The sequence below is a fragment of the Talpa occidentalis genome, unplaced genomic scaffold, assembly GCF_014898055.3.
Source record: "Talpa occidentalis isolate TD23 unplaced genomic scaffold, MPIMG_talOcc4v2.1 talOcc4.17, whole genome shotgun sequence".
Classification (NCBI taxonomy): domain Eukaryota; kingdom Metazoa; phylum Chordata; class Mammalia; order Eulipotyphla; family Talpidae; genus Talpa; species Talpa occidentalis.
This window is the reverse complement of record NW_023601754.1, coordinates 19,706,000-19,721,392: the sequence shown is the minus strand read 5'-3', so window position 1 is coordinate 19,721,392 and position 15,393 is coordinate 19,706,000. Positions and strand designations below refer to the sequence as shown.

The 15,393-nt window shown below is 39.9% G+C and overlaps 1 protein-coding gene across 2 annotated transcripts in view; it reads right to left on the bottom strand.

Annotated features, from left to right (window-relative positions):
• Window positions 1-15,393, bottom strand: part of CDH13 (cadherin 13) — a 953,577-nt gene that overhangs the window by 101,364 nt on the left and 836,820 nt on the right. For both annotated transcript variants that reach the window (XM_054697025.1, XM_037516234.2), the window contains one exon: window positions 9,873-10,013. In XM_054697025.1, the coding sequence (XP_054553000.1) occupies window positions 9,873-10,013 (141 nt within the window). The remainder of the gene's footprint in view (window positions 1-9,872; window positions 10,014-15,393) is intronic.

Genomic DNA, 15,393 nt, shown 5'->3' with positions numbered 1-15,393 from the left:
TAGATGCCCACATACAGAGTGAACTCTCCCCATTCTAGTGTGTCATCAGGGCCATTATGTAGCTATTTGCTTGGTTGCCCCCCACCCCGCCCCGTAATTTCATGAGCCCAGGGGCATGTTGGTTGAACGTGGTGCTCCGTATCCCAGCCTGACACTACCTGGCAGAGCATGGGACACCTGTCAGGGCACGGGGTGATGATGAATGAAGGAATGAATGAATGAGCTCCAGAAAGCAGCATTACGGTGCTCTGATGTATAACACACAAGCACAGATGCACTCAGGTACAACAAGCTGGAGAAGGCACCTCTCGTAAAATTCTACCCTCTCAGATCTGGGCAGTTCACAGCAAAATTAAATGCTGCCAACATTGGAAAAACTGACACTGGGTTTGTATCTGGAATAGATTTGGGTTTGGAAACAAATGGATATATTACAATCAATTCTGGATTATTTTGTTTAATCCCGCTTGGAAGAATGAACCCACACCGACCTCTAGAGCTGTGGAACATTTTCTTTCTTATTTTTTAGTTCACAGGATAAGTTGAGCCTGTCTCCACTCTAACGATCCCTTTATGTATTATTTATTAACATTGAGTTTTCTTTTCTATTTTTTTAACGTGACTGGTAGGGAAGTAGATTTAGGGCTCTCCACAGTTTATGTAGATCGGTTTATTTATTTCTGGAAAGGAATTTAACTCCAGCTCTCTCGGTTCTCAGAGCACCACTGTGAAATGATAACTCTCACTGCCCTCGTGACTTTCGTGTTACTGTGGGGCCGTGATTTTTCACTGGCTGCAGTGCTTTGTGCCACAATGAGACAGGTCTGGGATCTTCTATCTGCCTTGAGCATCTGTAAAAACCAGCAGATTGAATGATATTCTTTCTAAAGTCCCTTTCAGCAATGGGACTCTGTAACTTTTCAATTGCCTCTGCTGTTTCCTGAGACATTGGTTCATCAACCCGTTATCTGGTCACATGCTACAAGCCAGGTGGGTACTGGGCCAGGGCGGGGGACAAATAAGACAATGTTTCTTTTTCTCATGGAGCTTACATTCTAATTTGGGAAGAGTGACAATAAGCAAGTAAATAGCTTCATTATTTGGTACATTAAAAGGTGAGTATTACCTGCGACATATTAGAATGGACTATGTACACATTATGAAAAAAGGTGCAATTGGAGTACATGTAGAATATTACATCCAACAGAAAGTATGCATGCTCTATTGTCCATAATATGGAACAGAAGAATATTCAATTGTATATGAAAAGCTGAGACACAGCAGGCTATAATAAGCATTTACTGCCTGAATAACAAATTGCTTTCGTTTAGACATGTCTGATGAAACATTTGGGGACACCCCTGTGCATGAGCTGTAATGGAAGTGATGCAGAGAACATGCCCCTAACTATTGAGGCATCCCAATGATGTCATCGCCCAAGTAAAGGGGGATGACAACAGGCCGCCAGACCGCCTGGCATGGGTAGGAATGAGCAGGAAGAAGCAGTGAACTGCCTGGAGGTTTCATAATTGGGGCAGTGAAGGGTACATGGATGCTTTCCAAGTACAAAAGGAGGGAACAGCAGTCCAGGGAAAAGGGAACAGAGTGTGCAATGACACAGAAGCCCACCTGAGCTTGGGCGGTGTGGAGAATAAATAGACCATCCGTGTGGTGTGGGAGGAAGGCCAGCTGTGACCAGGTGGACAGTGTTTATCCACACAGAAGACCCCATGATCTTATTTTTGACAGTTTTAGTACAAAATTATTTCCAGCTGCACAGTGGGCTTGGCTGCTATGATTCCCATCATGTTCCATGTTTGTTGCTCTTAGTTTTCTATTGCTGAATGCTTATGTTCTCATCCCACAAGGTGCGTTACACAGATGCAGTGATGAGACATTCTCAGTGCTAAAAAAAAATTAGTTGCTTTTTAGCTTGGTGGTTGTTGCGCTCAGTGTGAGGGCTTTGTCTTTGAAAAGAAGCAGATGGAGGAAGTCTTCAGAGGCCACTGTGTTATGGAGTGGCTCAGTGGTGAGAATCTGCCATTTGTAGTAAAAAGTGGCTTTTATTGCCACTGAGTAGCTGCTGACACTCTGAGTATATCCGGAGGGTGAGCAGAGGCCCAGAATTTGCATAGAGGTTCACACAGGGAAGATGGGGATCAACACATCATGAATATGATTATAAGAGAGTGATTAATGCAATAAATCATCTGGCTGTCTGGTCCACCTCTGAGAGACCTGAAGAACCAGTCACAGCTTAAAGCATTCTTTTTTTTTTTTTTTTTTTTGCACTTAAAAAGCTCCAGATATTTTGACATCGCACCAGCAGGTTATAGTCAACATGAGGATTTTCAACAACACGAGATTTCCCACCCTGCTGTCTACAAACAGTGGAATCTGGGGAAGCTCAGGTCTCTCCTTTTCCTGAGTTGGAGGACTCTTCTTGGGATGGTGGTTTCTATTTATATGCACTGCTTATATTTCTACAAATGTTTCCCTTCACTCTCTTTTAGTCAAGACATCCAGCTGCAGACCTGTTTGTTTCAAGTACTTCTGAAATTTAGTTGATTCTGTTGATGATTTCATGTTTTTCTGTGATCTTAGTGCTGGAGAAGAGGGCAATGGACTCACTGCATCCACGTGAAGATGAATGGGGAGTGTGCAGCAAAGCCCCCATCAGTTGGATGATAGGAAGCTGGCACTGCAATTTGTACTAGATACTCCTTAGAGTCCTTGCACAAGGTGTTGGTCTGGACAAAGGTAGACTAGGAGCTGATGTCACTGGGAACGATGCTATTATCAGCACAGTTGGAAACTGGTAGTACGTGGGCACTCAAACCACACTGTCCTAGTCTCACTAAATATTCCATTTCTTTGCATATCAGGATTCCCCATCACACTCTATAAAGCACTATGATCCTAGAAGTATATGTTTGGTTTTATTTGAAACATCAGCTAGAAAACAGTCAGATATGTGATTTCACAGCATCGCAGAAAAAAGTCTCACATATTTCACCATAATGGCTATAAAAAGCCTTGTGGGAGAAGGGTCTGGACTATGCAGAATAACATTTAATCATCTTTAAAGATTTATCTGGTTGTTAAAATGTCTTGGGCTCCACCCTCCAGAAAAGTCACTCGAGTCAGATAATTGAAATGGGTTCGATCTTCTAAGAAATATGTGGTTGGCTTTCTGGATTAATCTCTATTGAGCAAGGAGAATGTGTAATTATGCAGTCATTATTTAGACATAGGCACATCTGAATTTAAAGGACCCTCCTAAGGCAAATAAACTCTTATGGAAGAGGCTGGTGAGTGGGAACATTTACTGAAGTTACATTTCCTAACTACATTCCTGGATCTACCAAACTACCAAAAAGAAATGAAAAGATCCAAAAGAGTTGTGAAAGCTCCAGCTAGTCATGTCAACTCAGGAGTAAGGGAATCAGGAATGAATATTGCTTCTAGCTACATAGCTACACCCCCTTGGAGTTAGAGCCATGTCTTGATTATCAACATCAAGGAGGATATACTTAAAGGAGATTTGACTTTTTTTAACAAAGATTTATTTATTTATAGAAGAACAGGGGTATAGGCCAGAGGCGTGGGAGGATGAGAGAATTCACCAGAGATAGAGCGGGGAGCAGAATAGGCAGAGGGACTGAAAACACTGCTGAGGGGAGCTATGGGTGAGACAGGAGAGGTCTGCTGCACCATGTAGGTGTCTCCCCGGCCAGCTGGGAATCGAACCCATGCTGCAGAGGTTGCAGACAGCTTTACAGAGCTGCGCTCAACCCGCTGCACTACCAGGGAGTCCTGAGATTTAACTTTCTTATTAAAATGACTTGATTTTGAAGCAAATGGTATGTGAGGGGATAGGCACTTGAAACATTAAATTGTATTTCTTCCATATTTTTAATGAAAGTGTATGTTTTGCACCACAGGGAATTCCATACACATTGCCTACTGCTTCTCTTTGATATTCCAGACTAAAAGCAAATCCAAATTTTTTTCTTTGTTTGTGGCCATTGATGCAAGCTTCTAGACCAACTCTCAAATCTAGAATAACTCCAAAACATGAGATTAATGTAAAACCCGCATCTATCTGAAAGCACTGGAGAACTGACAAGGACCCAGAACTGGAGGGTCCTGGATCCTGTCAAGAAAGGAAGTTCATTGAGTGAAGTCAATAGTCAATGGGCTTTTTATCCTTAAGGAGTTTTCTAGATTGTAACGCTACAGGGGTAGGAAGACAAGAGTCTGAGCAGAAAGTACTGGCTAAGGCAGGTGGTGGCCAAGCGGAACTTTCAGAAGTCTCATGGGGCTCAGAAGGCAGCCTCTGTAATTCAGCACTTCCAAGAGGGAAGCGCCCTTGCACAGATACCAGACCTTCAGTTAGTACCCCAAAAAGGCTGCACTGTAGAGTAAGAGGTAAATTACTCCTTAGGAAAGGCTGGGATCTAATTATGAACCAACTCAACCACAGACTGACTTACAGTCATCTTTTTCTACTCATATTCATTACAGAAAGCAAAAATAAACCCTTTCTCTCAGGATAGACTCTCTGCCAGATGCCAAATTAGCTCTAAAATTTTTCACGTATGTTGCTCATAATTAAATTTAAAATATTTCTAGGCATTCCAAGGACCGTAAAAAAAGGCCAAAAACCAAGTAAAAATATTAAACATAGAAATGGACTTAGAAGTGATCTAGATGTCAAATTCAAAGTAACTCAATGACATTTTCAAAAAATTGCTAAAATGGAAAATTATGGCAGAGATGTTTAATCTATAAATGAATAGATTTATATCATCATAATGAATGATATAACCTAAAATATCACAAGATGAATTAAGAAATCAATAAATGGGACTGGTATCAGGAGAGAGGACTGGTGAACTGGAAAACAGGTCAACAGAAGCATAGAAAATAACATATAAAACTAGTCTGTGAAGGAGAAAAATGGGCTAGAAGAAATAGTTGAAAGGGTATGATATAAATTGAGCTGTTTAAAGAACAAGTATGATAAATACAAGTTACTCATACCTCAGCATGCCACAGAAAAACTGTTGAAAAGTCAAGATAAAGCAGTGTTATTATAAACAGCCAGAGGAGAAGAGCCACATATAAAAGAATGAAATCAGACACCATCTAATACTGTACACAAAAATTAATTCAAAATTAAAGACTTGAATTGGAGACCCAAAACTGTAAAATACATAGAAGAAACCACAGGCAGTAAAGTACATGACATCAGCCTTAGCCCTTTCTTTGTGGATTGGGCACCAATGGGAAGAGAAACAAAAGCAAAATTAAACAAATGGAACAATATCAAACTAAAAAGTTTCTGACAGTGAAAGAAACTACCACCAAAACGGAAAGGCAACCTACTGAATGGGAGAAAATATTTTCAAATCATACATCTGACAACAGGTTGATATCTAAAATACATAGATGGGGCCTCCCTGGTGGCGCAAGGAGGTTAAGCACCGCACTATGAAGCAATCTGCAGCCTCTGCAGCACTAGTTCGATCCCCGGCAGGCCAGGGAGAAACCCATAAGGTGAGGCAGACCTCTCCTATCTTGCCCGCTGTTCCCCTCAGCAGTATATTTCGGTCAGTCTGCCTGTTCTGTTCCCCACTCTGTCTCTGGTGGATCCTCTCACCCCCCGCCTCTCTGGCCTGTACCCCAGCTCTTGTATGCATAAATAAAAAAATCTTTTAAAAAAATATAGAGAGAACTCGTACAGCTCAACAGAAAAATCCTCCCAAACAACCCAATTAAAAATGTACAGAAGACCTGAATAGACATATTGCCAATGAAGACGTGCATATGGCTAGAAGCACATGAAAAGCTGATTGTCATTACTTATTAGTAAGAAAATACAAATATAACTGTCAAAAAGATAAGAAACAAGTGTTGGCAAGGATGTGGAGAAAAGGGAACCTTCATACACTGTTGGTGGGACTCTACAATGGTGCAACCATTAAGGAAAACAGGGTGGAGGCTTCTAAAAAAATTAAGGATAAAAATATGACATGATTTACCTATTCCAAAACTGGGTACTTGTACAAAGAAAAGATATATGTGCCCCTATTTCATTGCAGCATAATTCACAATAGTCAAGATATGAAAACTCCCACCCATGACTGAATGGAAAAGAAGGTGTAAAAAGAGATGATTTTTCTTGCCAACTATAGACCTAGAGGGTATTATGCTAACTGAAATATGTCAGACAGGGAAAGACAAATACCACATGATTTGACTCTTGCACTATACAGATGCAAAGTAAACAAAGAAATAAAACTAAAACAAACTTTTTGATACAGAAAGAAGTAGATTGGTGTTTTTCAGAGGGGAAGAGGGCTGGGGGTTGAGTAAAATGGACAAAGAGGGTCAAGTGCATGGTGATGGATGAAAATTATACTGTGGAAATAAGATGATGATCCTGATGTAGTGTTTATACTACAATTACAATGTTGTATACCTGAAACTTGTACAATCTTATAAACTAATGTTACCTCAATACAAAAATTATTTAAAAGAAAGCAGCCAGAGAAAAAGAGCCACATTTCTTTCAATTGAGAAATAACATTGACAGCTGTCCCTTCATAAAACATTAATAGATGTCAGAAGTCAAGGATAGGCATCTTTAAGTGCTGTAAGAAAGTAAATGTCAACTGAGATCCTGCAGTCAGTGAAAATATTATTCAAAAATTCAGGCAAAAAGATATTTTTAGGTAAAAAATGAATGAGCAAATTGGTCACTAACAGACCTGCCTGTGCTATTCTTAAAACAAAATTTCTTTAATAAAAGAAATCTTTAATCAAAGAATTATTTAATTTTGATTAAATACGTCATCCCACATGGAAGTACAGAAACATAAAAATATAATAATGTAAATGATAAATGGGCAAATATAGATAGGTATTTATTAAATACAAATAATTTTTGAAATTTAAAATATATGTAGAATCAAAATATATGACAACAATATCTCAAAAATAGAGGAGGGGATAAAGGGAGTCAAATGTTCTAAGGTCTTTGCAGTATCTAGAAGTGGCAAAAATGCTCATTTAGTTTTACAAGTCAAGGATGCATATTTCAATTTCTCAGAAGTTACTACATGAACATGATAATGATATATAACAAATTATTAGATGGGAAAATAAAATAGTAAAAATACTGAAAAATTCAGAGAGGTAGGAAATAAGAAAGGAGAAATATATAAAAATGCAACAAATAGGAAAATAATATTAGGACTAGTAGATTTGAACCCAAATATATGAGACTTGCATCAAATGTGAATGGACAAAATAATGAAAGAAGACTAGGATTATCAGAATTGATTTAAAAATATTAAAACCTAAGTAGACATTACTCATAAGAGACATGTTCTATATATAAGATTAGATTACAGAAATCTTGGGAGAAGAAAGGATAGAAAGAAATATATCATGAAGACACCAACCAAAAGAAGTCTAGCATAGTTATTCTAACACCAGGTGAGGTAAACATTAAAGCAAAAAACATTTACAGACACAGAGAGGTGAGTTTTAGAATAATCAAGTGTTAATGCATTGGAAAGATAAGACAATTTTTAGTTTGTATGCCCTTAACAACACAGCTTCAAATGTTCAAAGAAAAAGCTGATACAACTAACAGGAGAAATAGATGTATCTACAATCACAGATATCATATCTACTACACAGATACTTAACAAAAGAATCTAGAATATTCGCACAAGAATATTAAACAACTGCAGAATTCATATTATTTTCAAGTGCACGTGGACAATTTATCAAGATGGATCACATGCTGGGTTGTAAAGCAAGTCTCAATCAATATCAAAGGACTATAATTATATATGGGGTGCTCTCTAACCACTGTGGAATTAAGCTAGGTATCAATAACAAGGAAATAACAAGGAAACCCCCAAATATGTGGAATTAAGCAATGTGCTTCTTGGCAGTGGTGACTATGGGAGGTATTTTAGGAAACCTCTGAGGGGGTAGACCCAGCAGGCATTTGCCAATGTAAAGTGAATGTTGGTTGATCTCAGCTTGTTGGCTTCCAGCTCACGCCATTTACCTTCACTGTTTTGTGAAAATTAGAGCATTTACCCATCCTTCACATTCTAGCTGTAGGACAGGACCTTTTAAGTTTATACCATTTTTACTATAGGTATTGTAATATTATAGCTTCAAGACCAAAACATTTACCTTGAAAAGAATTCATCAGATAGGCAAGAATAAAAAAACCTAAGCTATTAAATCTAAATTACCAACTGACATTTTAAAGTAAAAATTGAAGATGCAATTGAGTGAATAAATGGAGAAAAAGCTCAATGTCTCTTAAAAAATCTTCTAATAACACACAAACACATTCTTTAAAATTTAATAGGGAGTTCATTAATCCTCATGACCTAGGACTTAAGTGAAAACATGAGTTATTCAGTTAATATTTGTTGAGTCAACTACCTTGTAGGCAAAAATAAGAAATCTTTTCTAAAAAGATAACTTTCGAGAGAGGAATAGATGTCACTTTGCAATAAATGGGACTGAGTTTCTCACCTATAATTTAAACTCTGGGTTTGGAGAGTTTAACTACATTTCCTAAGATCATTTCAAAATACCTAATGTGGAAATTCATCACATGAGGAAGCAGAGTGCTGCAGCTGAGAGTATGGCACATGGGTGCTGTGCTCACATCCCACCTGCCACTCATCTCTCACACTGGGGAGTAGTTATCCAGAGTCGTCAGACTAAGCACATCCTCCACTACCAAACTGCAAAAAGGGGTTAATGAAACTACCTCCCACAATCAAATGTGCAACGAAACAAAGGTGGAGCATCCAGCTGATAGAGGTGGGAGGATAGTAAAGACCCAGCAAAGGGCAGGACTGTCATTACTGAATCTAGGTCAATAAGAAAGGCCATGGTCCTGACCCCCAAAGAAACCACGACCACAGCACATTCCGCCAGATATACTCCTAAATTGAATACAAATTCAGCAACTGAATGTAATGTAACCTTGTGCCCACAGACCATGCCCAAACCTTGCTCCCCTGGAATAAATGAGAAAGGACAACCATAATCCACAGTCATAAAAGCAGAGTTGCTGAGAACAAAGGATCACTCTCCAGAATAAACTAACTTGGTTATTTATAAGCTCTTGTACCACCTTATTGTTGCCAAGAAAATCTGCTTTGCCTTTTGCTGCTGTTCTGTTTGGCCTCTCACTCTGTACTTGCTGGAAAAAGGTATTGTTATGCTAAAATAACCATGGGACGTGCACAACTCCACACCAACTAAGGTTGAACTATGAAAAAGGCCCTTTAGCATGAAAAGTTATTTTCTTATGGGTTTTAACAAGATTCAGTGATTTTGTTCTCACAATGCGCTTGTATTTTCAGCTTTCCAAAAAAAAAAGAAAAGATAAAAATGTGAAAAAGTATTATGGCAAAATACCTCCCTTGGGCCTCCCCTGGTGGCACAGGCAGTTGAGAGCAGTGCTGTGAAGCTGTCTGCAGCCTCTGCAGCGCGGGTTTAATCCTGGCTGGCCAGCGAGAATCCCACATGGGATTCCTGCCTGCTGCTCCCCTCAGCAGTGTATTTTGGTCAGTCTGCTTGTTCTGTTCCCCACTTTGTCTCTGGTGAATCCGCTTACCCTCCCATGCATCTGGCCTGTACCCTGGATCTTGTATGCATGAATAAATAAATCTTAAAAAAAAAAAACCACCACCCTCTCTCCCATGAAAGAGCATTTTGATTTTGCAGATAGGGAGCCAGCAGGGGCTGCAGTACACAGAATTAATATTGATCAGCAATCATGGCTATGACCACAAGGGTCATGTTCAGCAGGGGATTACCTCTTTTTTGGTGAATTTTGGTGAGTGATCATTTTTGTCATCGATCATGATTGTCGCTGTGGCTGTGCCTGTTAATCCAACATCCATTCCAGTCATATCTTGAGCTTCGATAATCAACTCATACTTGGGATTTTCCAGGGTCTACAAAGCAAAAAAAACACAACAGAGGACATGGCATTTAGATTCGGGCTACACTTGGGATGGGTAGCAAGCATGTGGCCTGGCTGCTCTACATCCCCCTCCAACAGGTGTTTTTACCAGTCATTGCAGTTTCATTGATTATGTATAAATATGGGAATCTTTCCAATACAAGGCAGTCACTACTCAAAGATTGGATTTGGCCATGGGGTGGGATCTACTCACTGCCCTTATTTAAGGGGACATTATATGCATTCCAGAATGTTTCATATCCTGGGTTTGAGCAAGCATTGCATGTTTGATACCTACCTGTGCCATTTCACTTGTGAAAGTGATCTGGAAATAAGGCTAAAGCTGGTGATGAGATAAAGACAAAGAAGGAAGCTCTAGGAATTCACATTTACTGAACACTTTGGATGGGCCAGGCATTGGATCCATGTTCATTTCAGAAATCATTGTTAACTTTCCCAACAAGCATGCTAAGTTGCATGTATTATGCCCATTTTACAGGTAGAAAAATACAACTGAGCTTTAGAGTCACTGGTATTTCACTTTTTTCTATGTTTTGGGGGGTCATTTTAGTCTTTTGTGTCATGTGAAGTTTGGAAGATGCATTTTAATCTAACCATGATCTGTAGGACTCCACTATTGTCTCTCAATGTACGTAAGCTTTTCATTGGGATATTGACAAGTGTTCTGCCATGTCTAAACTTATAAGCAATGAACCAAATGACCCTGATCCCAAGATGGAAAGTGCAGGGGTTGGTAAACAAGGACCCCTGTATTTAAATTGCCTTTTGTGGTGGATTTTCTTGTTGTGGCCAACAGCATGCCATTCTTTGGTAGGGCAGCATCCCACATTTCCTTTGGGGACCTACTATCCCTTATTCTCTGCCTACAGGGTTTAGGTTGGATTGCCTTTCCCACCCTCCAACTTTTGGAATGAGCCTAGGTCAGAAGCTAGTAAGAACATGCCAGTCCAGGGGTATGATGGCGAATCCAGGCCCAGGTTCCCTAGCTGGGAAGGAAGTGCTGATTTTCTGTGGTGTGAACTTGGAAGCATTTAGCACAGGATCTAGAGAGCCACCTCATAAGCACAGCAGGGGTGCGTGGGGTGAGGAAGTCTGTCTGAGAAGGAAGCCAATCTACAGATAAAATTAGTTAGACTTGAATCTTGGTGAAGAAGCAAGGCTTCCACAATTGCACAGGATCACTCCAACGTGTCATGCCCGAGACCATGCTGTGCCCAGGGGCTTGCCAGCTAACTAGAGTATTTGTTTGCTTTTTCTGCTTAAGCCTATTAGGATTGGTTTCTTAATCTTAAATTCACACAGTGAATTTGAATTGAACTACCTTCAAAAACAAATCTAAATGGCTTTATTTTTGTTATGGAAGGTTATCTTCAATTGCAAACTATCTTACTAGTACCACAGTATCAAAGACCACTGGCTAGACAACCAATAACTAAGAAATATCCTGAGAAGCAAAGAACAAAAACAATGGCGGATCTCTAATTCCCTCAGAGAACATTAAGTCCACATTTAAAGTTTAATGGCTCAATGCTAGCTGTCCCCAAAACCTTTATGTAATTTTATGGGGTAGTGAGCTGCTTGTTCTCTGCAGCACCTTCAATTGGTTGTTCCTTTAACTTCTGAGATAGTACCTGAGAGTAGAAGCTCCGCTGGATGGTTTGGTGAGGCTTTTAGCTCAAATTCCAGAGGAGGAGTAGAGGCTAATGTTGACGTACTATTGTGACAGGGTTACTCACAGGGTTTTTGTCTGCAGCTTTTTTGAGATAACTTTGACCCATAACAATGTACAAGTTGAAGGCCTGCCATGTGATACTGGAGACGTGTATATATTATGAAGGAAGTAGCACCAGGAGTGAAGGCCACAGTCTTCTCTAACTGCTTGACATGAAATCTGGCTCCCGGTAATTCTGGTTCTGCCTGGTTCAACTGGCATCTTTCTGCAAAGGTGCTTGAAATGCCATCTACCCTCAAGCTGACGGGGCAAAATCATCAACCTCATGTAAGTAACTTTCTACGTAGCATTACTGACAAATTGGATTGGATTTACTATTTGCTATGAATTTTGTAGCTACACTATATGAAACTAATAAATTGGTCTATCTTCAGAATCTTCCGGAGTACCTCTAGACATCCTAACCTCCACCTCAACCTAATTTTTCAGATAACATTTTCACTTTTGTAATAAAACATCACACATTTTTGAAGCATATTATCATAAAAATAAAAAATTATGTACATTTTTTTGATACATTTTTTGAAGAAATCATGGTAAGGTTAACATCACTTTCCCCATGTAATATATTTACCAACATAATTCCTTGACATTTATTTTATGGGTTACATAAAATATAATTATGTATTTCATAATTTACTTCGCCATTTTTATTATTAGGACTTTAGGTTATTTCTAGTTTTTTTTTTTTTAATTTTGCCTATGTTAAAATGACACTGCAATGAACATCTTTATTCTGGAAGCTTTAATATACTTTCACTTTCTTTTTGAATGACAGATGCTAAGAAGTGCAATGACTAGGTCAAAGCTATGTACATTTTAAGGCTCTTTATTCATATTTGAAAATTGCTTTCCAAGAAGATGTTAATGATTTCCATACTACTAATGCTACCAAATTTCTCAGTATCCCAGGCATGGCTCACCCAGGAAGAACAGCTCACTTTGTCCCATGATGCAAACTGGCCAATGAGCGGGATTCTATGATGACCCCTAAAGAGGATGCAAGTTCCTCCCAACATCTCTCTTCTCCAAGCCCTTACACATCACAGTGTGGTTCCCAGCACCAGCTGCAGTGGACACATTCCCTCCTTCCTCGGGTGCCTGGGCTGTCATTCCTTCAGGTGCTGTGTCCCTCCCTTCCTCATTCTCGGCACATGTGTGTTCAGGGAGGATTGATCCACCTGATCTGGGAGGGGGTGTGTCACGTGGCTCCCTATGACCCAAGTAGGCTGCTGAGATTGAAACACAATTCTTGGGCATATATCCTGCAGGACTCTTAGATGAGAGTTCTCAGGTGGAAGGTGGTAGGGCACAAAGTTGTAGCCGCTTATGGCCATTTGCAACCACACAGAGAAAGTCAGTCTGAGAAGGAAGATAACACGGAGATGGGAAGATCAGGAGCTTTAATACAGTCTGAGCCTCCTTAAGAGGCATCTTTGAAGCCAGATTTTACCCCTCAGATTTTGTGAGTTCTGTGAACTAATAAATTTCTACTTTTCCTAAGACACTTAAATTAGATGTTCAGTGAGTAGCAAGGGGAGTTCTGTCTAGTATTACAGCTAATACTGTCATCAATTATTTGGTTATTTGCAAGGAAGTATGAGGCTATTGTTTCAAGCTACAGTATCATAACGGCTCTTCACAGTAGCATAGCAATCATTTCACGAATATACTATTTTTCCTTTTAACATTGTTCCCTCTGCAGAAACATTTTTTTGGGTCAAAGTTACTATTTTTTTATGCATTAATTTAGTTGGAAGTTATTGAATGTCTAGTCTAAATATTGTGCTGGGTATTGGGGATAGAGGAGTGGGAAAACAGGGTTCCTTTCCTCAAGGAATTGGAAGAGATTTAGGGTTGAGGAGAGGCATGTCCATATGTACCTGTAGCAAAATAGCGTCATGGCTAAGCAGAGATGTGTATTAATTCTTATGACAGCACAAAGGGTTTAACACTCTGGTAGTTCAACAAATTTCACAAATAATAATAAAAAAAATGAACCCTCCAATTCCTGTCTCCTGAAGTAAATAAAACTTTATATGATTGCAATGGAAATTGATTGATTAACCTAGTAGAAAATCAATTAGACTATTAAGCAGATAAATTGCAAGATTTGGGATGAGATGTTCCAAAAGGCTCCATTTCCTGGCAAACTTAAGGCTATCATTAAATTTTTTATTATGGAAGAGAAATGCAAATTACAGTCATTTCTAAAGGAGAAAGTGACTAGCTCTTCTATCCAAATCCAAGAGGTAAAAACCATCTGTAGTCTGGTGTCTCCTTCCCTCCAACCTTTGACATACACACTTATATGCAAGTATGCTTACATGTATATGTTTGCATTATTATGCCTTCATATATTTATATATATTTATATAGGGACATTTATACATATATACATATATGATTTGCTTTACCATATCATTTTCACTTCAGCACTTATAGATCTGTCTCTACATCTCAAGAGTTGTGTAACAATCCACCATATGGATTTATCATAACTTATTCAATCATTCCCTATTGAATGGTCACTTATTTGACTTATTTTCAAGTGTTGTTTTTAAAAAGCAGCTCTAAGATAAAAAGTCCACCATCTGGACTCCATTTGGGATTTTTCTGCAGCACACATTACTGATTTCTCAATGAAAACAGCAAGAACAAGAAACAAACTAATACTGTCAGCACCGGCTGTAGTGGACACGTGCACACTCCATTGAAGTGTGAGACTAGAAAACACCCCACATGGATCCCCTTGCTCATGCATAAAGAATAGCTCCCTCTTCTCTCCGGCCTACTTTCTCCTGTGCAGCCAGGCTTTCCAGCACGTCTTCCCTGAAATCCCTAGCTCCTGCGGTCTTTCTTGCTGGAAATACACACACACACTCCTGTTCTGGGCTGGTGGCTCGGGGCTTGTTACTCTGTGGGGAGAAATTCTTTGATGCTGCCCACAGCCGCCCCCTAGTCCGGGGTCATGCTTGTCTCCCTGCCCAGATGCACAGATCACCCCCTAATCCCTGGGACAATTGGATTCTGGAAATAGGTAGGGTGGAACAAGGCATCCCGGAGACAATGCCCTGCCCCTCTCTTGCCTCTCTGCACACTGCCGATCAAGGTAATGTCTTGAATGCTTTGAGAGGAAACTTTCCACATGTGCACTCCTCTCTACCTAGGGAGAAGGCATCTGCCCCTGGGGGCTAGACCTCCAGTTGTCCAGCTGCTCTGTCGCCTCAACAGGTGTGTGTGCATGCAGGTGTGTTAGGAAGTCCAGTGTTTTCTCTCCCAGCAAGCTGCATTCCCTGTGGCCCCTACTTGGTTCTTGTGTCTGTTTCTTTCAACGGTTCAAGTGCAGAGGGAGATGGCCACGGTCAACTCCAACAGAAAGAGCTGAATGCCTGGAAGGGCTGCCCCAAGCAGGATGATGCCTGCCCTCCTGCCTGATTCTGGGACAGTGCTGGCTCCTGACTTCAACCCCTTCTTCCATTCTAATACACCCCCCTTTGTTGAATCAGGAATTTTTTTCCACTTAAACGCCAGCCAGAATCAAGTATCAATTGCTTGCAGCTAATCTTAACCTGTGGTGAAGGTAATGTTACTAGTTCACACCGTCCATTTCTTCGGT